The sequence below is a fragment of the Sebastes fasciatus genome, chromosome 3, assembly GCF_043250625.1.
Source record: "Sebastes fasciatus isolate fSebFas1 chromosome 3, fSebFas1.pri, whole genome shotgun sequence".
NCBI classification, from domain to species: Eukaryota; Metazoa; Chordata; class Actinopteri; order Perciformes; family Sebastidae; genus Sebastes; species Sebastes fasciatus.
The window spans coordinates 25,405,611-25,417,628 of NC_133797.1; the positions used below are offsets into that span (position 1 = coordinate 25,405,611).

At 41.4% G+C, this 12,018-nt stretch overlaps 1 protein-coding gene, 1 long non-coding RNA gene and 1 pseudogene across 3 annotated transcripts in view; 1 reads left to right on the forward strand and 2 right to left on the reverse strand.

Moving 5' to 3' along the window:
- Positions 1 to 12,018, forward strand: part of LOC141764535 (uncharacterized) — a 256,854-nt gene that overhangs the window by 216,906 nt on the left and 27,930 nt on the right. The window lies entirely within an intron of this gene.
- On the reverse strand, positions 4,803 to 6,443 carry LOC141764530 (E3 ubiquitin-protein ligase TRIM21-like; annotated as a pseudogene).
- Positions 10,346 to 11,992, reverse strand: LOC141765319 (E3 ubiquitin-protein ligase TRIM21-like). Of its 2 annotated transcripts, XM_074631381.1 has the most exons (2): positions 11,757 to 11,992; positions 10,346 to 11,726 (listed from the first exon to the last, which is right to left on the reverse strand). In XM_074631381.1, exons 1-2 carry the CDS (start codon positions 11,990 to 11,992, stop codon positions 10,346 to 10,348), a joined length of 1,617 nt encoding a protein of 538 aa, XP_074487482.1. The 2 variants fall into 2 exon arrangements, with proteins under 2 accessions (XP_074487482.1, XP_074487481.1); XM_074631380.1 differs by having other exon boundaries at positions 10,346 to 11,992.

Genomic DNA, 12,018 nt, shown 5'->3' on the forward strand with positions numbered 1-12,018 from the left:
TAATCATTCACTTAATGATAATTAAATGTTTAAAACCCAACAACAGCTGAAAAGATGTAGGCCTATAAAATAGAATTAAAGCTCTAATGCTGCAACTAACAATTATTTTCATTATTGATTAATCTCTTGGTACATAAAATATCAGAAAGAAAGTCACAAATGCCCATTATGATTTATAATAATCCAAAGATATTTGGTTTAATTTGATAAAAGACTCAGAAACCAGCAAATATTCACATTTGAGAAGCTGGAATCTGTGAAATTACATAATTGATAGATATTTGCAGATGAATTTTTCTGTTGATTGATAAATTAATTAGTTAATTCATTCAGCTCTTAATTGCTCACAGAAAGAGTACACAAGAGTAACTTTTTGAAGCTGAGTGGTTGTCTTTATCAGAAAAATGTACTTAACGTAAAAAAAATGAAAGTATTGATTGTGCAGTAAAATGTTCCCTGTCAGTGTTTTGCTATTATATCTGATGTTTGTGGATTAATATCACTGCTACATTAATGGGTATGTTGCATTTTACTGCTGTAGATGTTTAAGGTTGTGCTAATTTTAACTCCTTTATATACTGTTGGCTAGTTTAATCTACAGCAGTGGTGTCCAAACTACGGCCCGCGGGCCAACTGCGGCCCGTGGTCCATTTTTAATTGGCCCGCAGCAAATTCTAAAAATATAATGGAATGTGGCCCACACATGAAACTTGCGCTTGAGTGTATTGTAGTTCTTAGTTTTACCAATAGATGGAGCTACTGCCTTCAACAAGGCAGATTCTCTGCAAAACACAATTAATCAAAGAAAAAGTTTGCCACGGATGACCAAAAATGGCAGAACCAAAGAAACGCAAGATAGCAAGCGAGTGCAGAAAATTTCAGACACGGTGGGAAAATGAATATTTTTTCATAGAAGTCAAGGGGAAGTGTGTCTGTTTGATTTGCAGTGACACTGTTACAGTGATGAAAGAGTATAATGTACGAAGACACTACTGTAGGGACCTGCCATTTCTGGTGGCAGACACAGTGAACTGTCTCCCAGAATCCTGGAGGTATGCTCTCCTTGACCACAGGACTCAGCTCAGTCCTCATTGGCTACAGTAACATTTCACCCAGAGGTGTGAAAATCACACAGAACAAAACCAGAGGAATGTCCTTTGTTCCTTCTCTTTCTTCTCATCTGCTCATCTCTCCTGACGTGCCAGAGGTGAGCTGCTGCGCTCTCTCTGCTCTTCATCTCCTCAACCCAGGCTGACCTGGTTGAGGTGAACGGCTCTCAAGTCCAGAACTTGCAAAACAGTTCTGGTTCTGATCAATGGCCTGTTAGGAAACAGCCATTGCAACCAAGGAACCAAACAGCAGACGACGCGAGTGCTCTGCCCTTTTCACCAGCTAACTTCAAGCTATCAAGCAAAGAAGTTAGCACCAAACTAACAGCAAAGACGACCTCTTTGACTTGGAACCACAACTTCAACACATAGAATCACAAAACCGGTTCTTCCATGGATTGGTAACGTACTGGGCCTTAGCATTAGCAATCGCACACGGCTGAGCAAGACTGTCCAACTTTGATTTCTAGAAAGTACTTGTATTGATTTGGTTTAATGTTATTCATTGAGTTTGACTGTGGTGATTTATCTGTATTTGATTTTTGGGGAACTGGCTTCGCCACATCTGATGTGTTTAGTTTATGCTTCACATAGACAAGGTCTTGCATGCAAACTAACCATCTTTTCTAACCCACTGCATATCTAACACACATAAAGATCACATACAGAAACTGTGAATTAGTTAAACATAAACATACAGCTTCAGATAATCTTAACCCCACATCATCACCCCCCCCTCTCTGTCCTTCTTCTCAGAAGAACAAAGAGGTCATGTGGTGACATGCTGATGGCCATCTTTGATTCCGCCATCTTTGATTCAGCCATCTTTGTAGTTTTACAGTGCCCGCCATTTTGTTTGTAGGCCATACAGACATTTTGAGACAAGAACCCATCTTGTTTCCCCCCCCCCCCCTCTCTCTCTCTCTCTCTCTCTCTCTCACACACACACACACACACACACACACCCACACACACACACACACATTGTGTTTGGTTTGTTTAGTTTAGTTATTTAGTTAGATTAATGTTGTGTTTTGAACCTTTATTAACTTGTAAATAAATGTTTGTGGAATATACATGCTGGTCTCTTTAATGTTGCACAAGAGTGAATAATGCCAACCTCTGCTATGTCAAGAACTCCGATATCCTTCAACCTTTACTATCTATTTTGGTTATAGTTATTAATTTAATTATTAATCAACGTTCCAAATTGATAGTTTAGCATATATAATGAGACTATATTAACGTTTTGGTCATTGGTCCCTGATTCCAGGGTGGTGCCCCGTTTATTATTGATGTTTATTGATAATCTTTATTAATATGAATAATTCTATTATTATTTATTAATTAATTTGCTAATAACCAAAACCTACCAAAGTAGAACCCCTACACTACGAAACCAAACATCAGACCTACACGTCCTACACTGGTGCTGAGCGAGAAGAGAAAGTTAAGCTAATGGCAGCTAGCCTGCTAGCTCAACAACAGAATTTTTTCCGCGCTAACAAAACACAAGAAAATGCTACAATAGCTAGCTACGAAGTAGCAAAACTCATAGCGCGACACGGGAAATCTTTCTCAGATGGGGACTTCATAAAACAGTGCCTCACTAAAGTCGCAGGAATAATGTGCCCGGAAAAGACGCAGGAATTCAACAACGTGAGCACGTCCAGAAACACAGTTGTGTGGCGAATCGAAGACTCGTCAGCTAACTTAAAGCATCAAGTGTCACATAAAGCTTGTGCTTTTGATTTTTACTCGATTGCATGTGATGAGAGCACAGATGCCACAGCTGTTAATTTTTTTGCGGGGAGTTGACGATAACTTTTGCATTACGGAGGAGCTGCTTGATCTCAAGGGTCTCAAGGGCACAACAACGGGTAAGGACATGTTTGAAGCTGTGTCAGATGCAATTGACAAGATGGGACTTAAATAGGACAAGCTGTGTGGCGTTACAACCGATGGGGCTCCAGCTATGACGGGCGAGCGCAAAGGAATGGCCTCTATGGTTTGCGCCAAGGTGCGAGAGAGTGGAGGTGAGGCTGTTAAAATGCACTGTATCATCCACCAAGAAGCCCTCTGTGCCAAGACAATCCAGCTTGGCGATGTGATGAACACAGTTGTGAAAACTGTCAACATAATTCGAGCACGAGGGCTCCACCACAGAGAATTTCAAGCTTTCCTATCTGATGAGATGCTGAATACGGGGACCTACTCTATCATTCTGAAGTGCACTGGCTCAGAGAAGGACCGACCTCTTCATGAACTGAGTGACCCTCTATGGCTGGCAGACCTGGCATTTCTAGTTGATATTACTGGTCATCTCAACACACTGAACAAGAGCCTGCAAGGCAAAGACCAGCTTGTGCCACAACTTTACGCACACATGAAAGCCTTCTGTGTGAAGCTTCGTCTCTTTGAGACACAACTACGCAACTTCAATGTTGCGCACTTCCCCACGCTGTCCGAAATCAAAGTTGCTTTTCCAGAGGTTAACCTTTCTGCTATAAAGAGGAAATATGTGTCTGTCATCACATCTCTCATGACAGAATTCAGTCTGCGCCTCCAAGATTTTTCTGCCATTGAGAAAGAAATCAAGCTGTTCTCCACTCCCTTCCTGATGGATGCAGAAGAAGTGGAAGAGAGTCTGCAATTAGAACTTATCGAAATGCAGTGTGATGATTCTCTGAAGAATCAGCATCAGCTTCTCTCCCTACCCGACTTCTACCGGAGCTTGGAAGAGGCCAAGTTTCCTCTGATGCGACGCCACGCAAAACGAATGATGAGTCTGTTCGGCTCAACATACATATGTGAGCAAACATTTTCTCTGTTAACTCTGAACAAAAGCAGACTGAGAACCAAAATGACCGACAGCCATCTCTGTGATGTCCTTCACATCTCAACCACCAAACTTACTCCCGACCTGCCAGCCATCCTTCAGTCCAAAGCGCAGCATCACTGCTCCCACTAAGTGCAGCGCTGTTCCCATTATAGGTGAGTTAAAATATATTACACAGTATTCATGTGTTCACAAGCCCAATTACTTAATAAATTCAGTCAATTAAAGTTAGTAACATTTTATCACAAACGTTAGTTGATTTGTTAACAACCCCAATAACCTATTATTAATATACCCATCCCCTTGTCCCCTTATTGTCCCCCTGTATACAGGGCTGTGAAGGGGGATCACCATCCTGACTCAGAAGCAATCTCAAGCTGCTGTTTTGAGAATGAGCTGCCAACCCTTTTTGTAACAAAATAAATGAAAATACATTAATGGAAAGTTGTGATGTAGGAAGTTTTTTTTCTTGAAGAATATTCAAATATCAAGCATAATTTACCTCATTTGATTAATTGTGTTAACTTTAAAACACTAGAGGTGAGGCGATATACCTCACCTCTAGTGAGTGGCCCAGCCTTTCCTATATTTTTCTATATGTGGCCCTCAGTGAAAAAAGTTTGGACATCCCTGATCTACAGCAATGCATGATGGTCTATAAGATCATCATATGTTTGTAGCGTCGCTGTCCTGTGAGAACCACGTATCTCTAAAAAGTCGACTTTTCATGGTGTCAGAAAAACAGCACTGAAGATTAATTCTGAAGACAACAGGTTTACATTGTATATTGCCACTGAATATGTATATTTGTTCTGTTATATGACAGTGAACCTTTTCATTTAAATATCATCAGTCTACTCAGCATGATTGACAGGAGAGATGATCAGAGGGGCAGAGTTTTTACCACCATCATTAAGACAAGGACTGAAGTATGGGAAGAGTTTCTCAGTGAAGCAGCAGCCAGAAAAGGAGTAGATAAGAGCTGCAGCATCTACGTCATAAAAGGAGACCAGACCCTCCTCATAATCCACAAACACCCCCACCTTCTGAGGCCGAGACTTCAGAGAGAGACTGACTCGAGGGACATCAAGAGCTTTGTACTCATGTCCATTTGTCAACCATATAGTCCAGTAACCATTCTGAGGTCTCAGTGTGAGGTCTCCCTTCCTGTTGATCGATTCTCTGGCCACTCCAAAGTACCAGTTAGTCTTTCCTTTAACTTGAACCTCAAAGTAAAATCTGCCTGAAGAGAAACTCTGCTTTCCTAAAACACTAACATAATAGGAAAATCTCTCTGGGTTGTCTGGGAGATTCTTCCTCACATCACCATGATTCACTTGTTTCCCATCATCAGACAGGATGAGACGGGGATGAGCTGTATCGGGATCAAGTGTCACATCCACTGCATACTGATGGACCCTCTTCAGCTCTGACTCTGCGACCAGCTTCTTCATCTCTTTACTGAGTGTCTCCTCCAGCTGAGCCACAGCTTTCACCACAGTCCCCTCATATGATGGACGGACGCTGACCTCTGTCCAGTCCTTGGTGGGTGGAGCAGCTTTCAGGGACTGGACACTCTGGAGAAGATGGAGTTGGTCTTCAGAGCGTTTGAGCTGCTCCACTTCAGTCCTTCTCTTCGTCAGCTCAGAGATTTCCTGTTCCAGCTCTTTGATGAAAGCTTCGGCCTGTTTTTCTGTTGTTTTCTGCTTCTCTTTGATCGTGTCGATGAGATTGGCCTGGCCTCTCTCAACAGACTCCTTCAGAGCAGTGAAGACCTCGACACCTTCTGCTATCTCTCTGTCTGCATCTTCCTCACTGAGGTCGACTCAGTGTTTGATCTCCTGAATCTTCAGTCGTCTCTTCTGGATCATCTGCTGGATTTCAGCCTCTGTCTTCCCCGGCTCGGCCTTCTTTCCTTCATATTCATCTTTCAGAGGAACAACATCATGTGTCTTGTGGTCTAAAACGAGGTAGAGCATGCAGACACATGTCAGGTCGGTCTTACAGAACAGCTCCAGAGGTTTATCGTGCTTCGTACACATCCTGTCTTCCAGGTTCACCACAGGGTCGATCAGCTGATGTCTTTTCAGACGTGAAGCTGTCAGATGAGGCTCCAGGTGAGTCTCACAGTAGGAGGCCAGACACACCAGGCAGGACTTCAGGGCCTTCAGTTTGGTTCCAGTGCAGAAGTCACAGGGAACTTCTCCTGGTTTGGACACTTGTTGCTCTGAGCTGCTGCTGGTTTTCTGTTGAGCTGACTGTCTGAACTGAACAACCATCTCAGAGATGAAAGTGTTGACCCTCAAATCAGGTCTTGTGGTAAAAGCCTCTTTACATATGGGACACTGGCACCTGTCACTAGTATTCCAGTGTTCATTGATGCAGCTTTTGCAGAAGTTGTGTCCACATGGTATAGTGACTGGATCAGTGAACACATCCAGACAGATGGAGCACAGAAACTGATCTTCAGATAGCAGATTGCTGGCAGCAGCCATGTCTACACACTGAGAACAAAAGGGAAAGTATTATTAAATGTTTTGTTTCACATGTATTTTTCATTTGTATAAAACAAATATCAAAGTATGATTACTGCAATATTGAGAAACATTATTTTGAATTCATAGGTATGTTTCATTTAACTGAGATATCCATCCGACAAGTGTCATTATCAGTGCTCGAAGTGGGCTGGTACGCAGCGGTACACCGTACCGGCACTTCTACATTTTACTCCTTGGTGTACTGTGACTTTTTCATGCGTACCGGAGCTTCTCACAAGCTGCCTGTACTCTCCTCTGCCCTCTCCACATCAGGTTCTCCGGGAGATTCATAACGGTGCAGCGCCAGCGTAGTTGCGCTGCGTGGGTTCACGTAGGGAACTGAAGCCGGCTTTATTAATCGCTGCGCGAGCTGTAGCCTTGCTGTTCACATCAGAAGCGCATTTGACCGCGCTGCATTATTTTTGGCATGTTTAATGATAAAATCAGACACACATTAATAAAACTCCACGCTGCAGAACATTAACTAGGCATACATATGGCATATTCATTATTATTCAGTCTGAAATGACGATGTGTGTTTTTATGTAGTCACCTGATAGTTTTACTGTAAATTGCAATATTGGCTCGAGTCTGCAGAGGCAGGTATGCAGCCTGTCAGCCAGGAAGGGGGATCTACATTTATGAATTCACAGCATTTAACTCCCTGCAGCAGCATGTGCCATTTTGTAACCACATAAATATGACTGGCATAAACATTGAGGTATATCCTCTATCTTAGTCTTAAAAGATAGATTATAGTGTGAAAATACCCCGACTTCTATCATATCTATACCAGTAGAAAGGGGTTATGCCACAATGATAACCAGTTAACGTTTCAAAGTATTTATGTGGAATAATAAATGATATGCCATATGTTAATGTTCTGCAATGTGGAGTTTTATATAATGTGAAATCAGGTTCTATTATTAATAGGGGTGTGACGAAATATTGTGCCACAAAATATCACAATATATAAAAATGTGACAATATGCATCGTCGAGACAAAAAACTGAAAAGCCATATCAGGGCATAATAGGTACTATGTTCATATGGGCTCCAGGGCTAAAGCTGCAGCCTCTTCCTGCAGCTGTTCAAGGCCTATGGAAGGAGGCTGAGTACGCGTCATATCTTAGGGTACAAAACACGTGCGCAGTAAAATCTGGTCTGCCCTCACCGAAATTGAACCAATCGCAACGCACCGCCGCAGCTTCAGTTACACTGTGCATGTGACATACCCCCGGTGCCATGTCCGCCCGTGACCTAGCCTCCTTTCATAGGCCTTCTCGGAGCTCCACACACATCAACACACACAGCGCAGTCAGTGAACAGTCAGACTGGTTATGGTGGCTAGGCTAACAATAATATCGGGTGAGAACGAGGGTGCTGTAATTTATCAATACAATGTTCATATCCTTTTTGTAAAATAATTAATGAACTGTTTCGTCATAACTTTTTTTTTGTGAACAAATATAATTGATGAAAGAGTATTTAAAAGGTTTCTGATTTATAGATTACGATTTTACAGGACAAACATTTTCAGAAGAATTAAATGTTCAGATGAAGGCTGTGATAAATAATAAAAATAATAATTTATCTAGTATTAATAATGGTCCAAAATGATGCAAAATGCGTAGTTTTAAGTCAAAAACCTTCAAATTTTCTCAGGGATGGACCCCCAAACCCAATATCTCCTAGTATCTTTTATTCACTGTATAAATTCATAATGTGTCTCTGTATAATATGTAGGAGCATCCTGACTGGGACTCTGCTCCTAAAACCTGAAAGAAGAGCTCACACACCTCAGCTCTGCATGTATACCTGCCTGTCTGTCTGGCTGCTGTTGATTCCAGCCTATAGACATCCTATAATATATTATAGAGAGATGCTGAAGGCTACAAATAACACAGGAAAGCACTTTAAGTATTAACACTATATACAGACACACCACCTTAACCCTATAATGTTCCAGTGTGAATATTATTGGAGTATTATAGGCCTACTATAGAAGATGCATATAGCCCAAGTATATATAGCAATAAAATCACAACTGATTATGACTGACACAGTTTAACATGCTTAAAGAAATAATTAATAAATAGGAATAAGTCGCAAGAGATTGCTGACACCGGCAGATACACACAACATGTGAATAAGAGAGTCCCGGCACTTATTTTTTCCCACTTCAAACACTGGTCATTATGAAATGAAGAGTGTAACTTCCTGTTTGATTAGAGCTGTAAGTTTTGTGTTAATGCTGGTTGCTGAAACACAGTAAATATTATCAGCTGCACTCACCAGTATTTGAGTCTGTTGTTGTTGAGAAAGACCTGATGAACTCAGTTTAATATTTCTTTAGACAGAAACACAGAGACTTGTCTCGACTGCAGCTCTCTGACAAACATGCAGTTTCATTTCTGTAATGTGACGTTGAAGCTCTCCTCCTTCCAGTGTTGCTCCACCTCTTACAGCAGCTCTGTTTGTGAGGATGTGTTTCCTCCACCAGGACAGTTTTCACAAAAAAAAGTCAATCCCACATGTAAGAATACATCTTAGGGTCAGCAGAAACCAGCAGCCACTTTACAGTCCTCTACAGCTCTGCAACAATCATACTGTCTGTCCAGATTTCAGCTCACTGTTTGTCCTGTAATGTTTTAACCTTCTCATGTAATTCTTGTATTGGCTTCGTTCCTATTAGTTGTTGCTGAATCAGACCAGGAAGTTGAGTGGTGTGTGCAGTCTGTGCATGCCTTTAACAAACTCTCCTCCCTCTGATGTGTGTTGTCATGCTCACATCTAGTGGCCACAGTTGAGAAACACATCCAACCTGTGAAAACCTTTGTGACTTTGTGGACAAGACTCCAGTTTCAAAATAAAACACTCACACAAAAAGTTTTTTCTTTTGCACAGGATTTTATTGCAGTGATGACTGATTAAATGAATAACTACATAAATGCATATCAGACATTAAAACCCAATAACCGAATGACTGAATAACTAGTAAAAATCCTTACGATTAATCATTCACTTAATGATAATTAAATGTTTAAAACCCAACAACAGCTGAAAAGATGTAGGCCTATAAAACAGAATTAAAGCTCTAATGCTGCAACTAACTATTATTTTCATTATTGATTAATCTCTTGGTGCATAAAATATCAGAAAAAAATTCACAATTACCCATTATGATTTATAATAATGCAAAGATATTTTGTTTAATATGATAGAAGACCCAGAAACCAGCAAATATTCACATTCCAGAGGCTGGAATCTGAGAATTTTTGACATTTTTGCTTAAAACATTACATAAACAATTAATTGATTAATATTTGCAGATTAATTTTTCTGTTAATTGATAAATTAATTACCTAATTTATTCAGCTCTTAATTGCTCACAGAAAGAGTACACAAGAGTAACTTTTTGAAGCTGAGTGGTTGTCTTTATCAGAAAAATGTACTTAACGTATGAAAAGTAAAAGTGTTGATTGTGCAGTAAAATGTTCCCTGTCAGTGTGTTACTATTATATCTGATGTTTCTGGATTAATATTACATCTGCATTAATATGTATGCTGCATTTCACTGCTGAAGATGTTTAAGGTTGTGCTAATTTTAACTCCTTTATATACTGTTGGCTAGTTTAATCTACAGCAATGCATCATGGTCTATAAGATCATCAAATGTTTGTAAAGTCGCTGTCCTGTGAGAACTACGTATCTCTAAAAAGTTGACTTTTCATGGTGTCAGAAAAAACAGCCCTGAAGATTAATTCTGAAGACAACAGGTTTACATTGTATATTGCCACTGAATATGTATATTTGTTCTGTTATATGACAGTGAACCTTTTCATTTAAATATCATCAGTCTACTCAGCTTGATTGACAGGAGAGATGATCAGAGGGGCAGAGTTTTTACCACCATCGTTAAAACAAGGACTGAAGTATGGGAGGAGTTTCTCAGTGAAGCAGCAGCCAGTAAAGGAGTAGATAAGAGCTGCAGCATCTACGTCATAAAAGGAGACCAGACGCTCCTCATAATCCACAAACACACCCACCATCTGAGGCTGAGACTTCAGAGAGAGACTGACTCGAGAGACATCAAGAGCTTTGTACTCATTTCCATCTCTCAACCATATAGTCCAGTAACCATGCTGAGGGCTCAGTGTGATGTTTCCCTTCCTGTTGATCGACTCTCTGGCCACTCCTAAACACCAGTTAGTCTTTCCTTTAACTTGAACCTCAAAGTAAAATCTGCCTGAAGAGAAACTCTGCTTTCCTAAAACATTAACATGATTAGAAAATCTCTCTGGGTTGTCTGGGAGATTCTTCCTCACATCACTATCATTCACTTGTTTCCCATCATCAGACAGGATGAGTTCAGGATGAGCTGTATCAGGATCAAGAGTCACATCTACTGCATACTGCTGGACCCTCTTCAGCTCTGACTCAGCGACCAGCTTCTTCATCTCTTTATTGAGTGTCTTCTCCAGCTGAGCCACAGCTTTCACCACAGTGCCCTCGTATGTTGATGGACGGACACTGACCTCTGTCCAGTCCTTGGTGGGTGGAGCAGCTTTCAGGGACTGGACACTCTGGAGAAGATGGAGTTGGTCTTCAGAGCGTGAGAGCTGCTCCACTTCAGTCCTTCTCGTCTTCAGCTCAGAGATTTCCTGTTCCAGCTCTTTGATGAAAGCTTCGGCCTGTTTTTCTGTTGTTTTCTGCTTCTCTTTGATCGTGTTGATGAGATTGGCCTGCCCTCTCTCAACAGACTCCTTCAGAGCAGTGAAGACCTGAACACCTTCTGCTATCTCTCTGTCTGCATCTTCCTCACTGAGGTCAACTGAGTGTTTGATCTCCTGAATCTTCAGTCGTCTCTTCTGGATCATCTGCTGGATTTCAGCCTCTGTCTTCCCCAGCTCGGCCTTCTTTTCTTTATATTCTTCTTTCAGAGGAACAACATTATGCAACTTGTGGTCTAAAACGAGGCAGAGCATGCAGACACATGTCTGGTCGGTCTTACAGAACAGCTCCAGAGGTTTATCGTGCTTCGTACACATCCTGTCTTCCAGGTTCTCCACAGGGTCGATCAGCTGATGTCTTTTCAGACGTGAAGCTGTCAGATGAGGCTCCAGGTGAGTCTCACAGTAGGAGGCCAGACACATCAGGCAGGACTTCAGGGCCTTCAGTTTGGTTCCTGTGCAGACGTCACAGGGAACTTCTCCTGGTTTGGACACTTGTTGCTCTGAGCTGCTGCTGCTGGTTTTCTGTTGAGCTGACTGTCTGAATTGAACAACCATCTCAGAGATGAAGGTGTTGACCCTCAAATCAGGTCTTATGGTAAAAACCTCTTTACACATGGGACACTGGCACCTGTCACTAGTATTCCAGTGTTCAGTGATGCAGTTTTTGCAGAAGTTGTGTCCACATGGTGTGCTGACTGGATCAGTGAACACATCCAGACAGATGGAGCACAGAAACTGATCTTCAGATTGCAGATTGCTGGCAGCAGCCATATCTATACACTGAGAACAAAAGTGAA

Coding starts and splice junctions, on each gene's coding strand:
- LOC141765319 (XM_074631380.1), bottom strand. CDS start 11,992: ATGGCTGCTGCCAGCAATCTGCAATCTGAAGATCAGTTTCTGTGCTCC.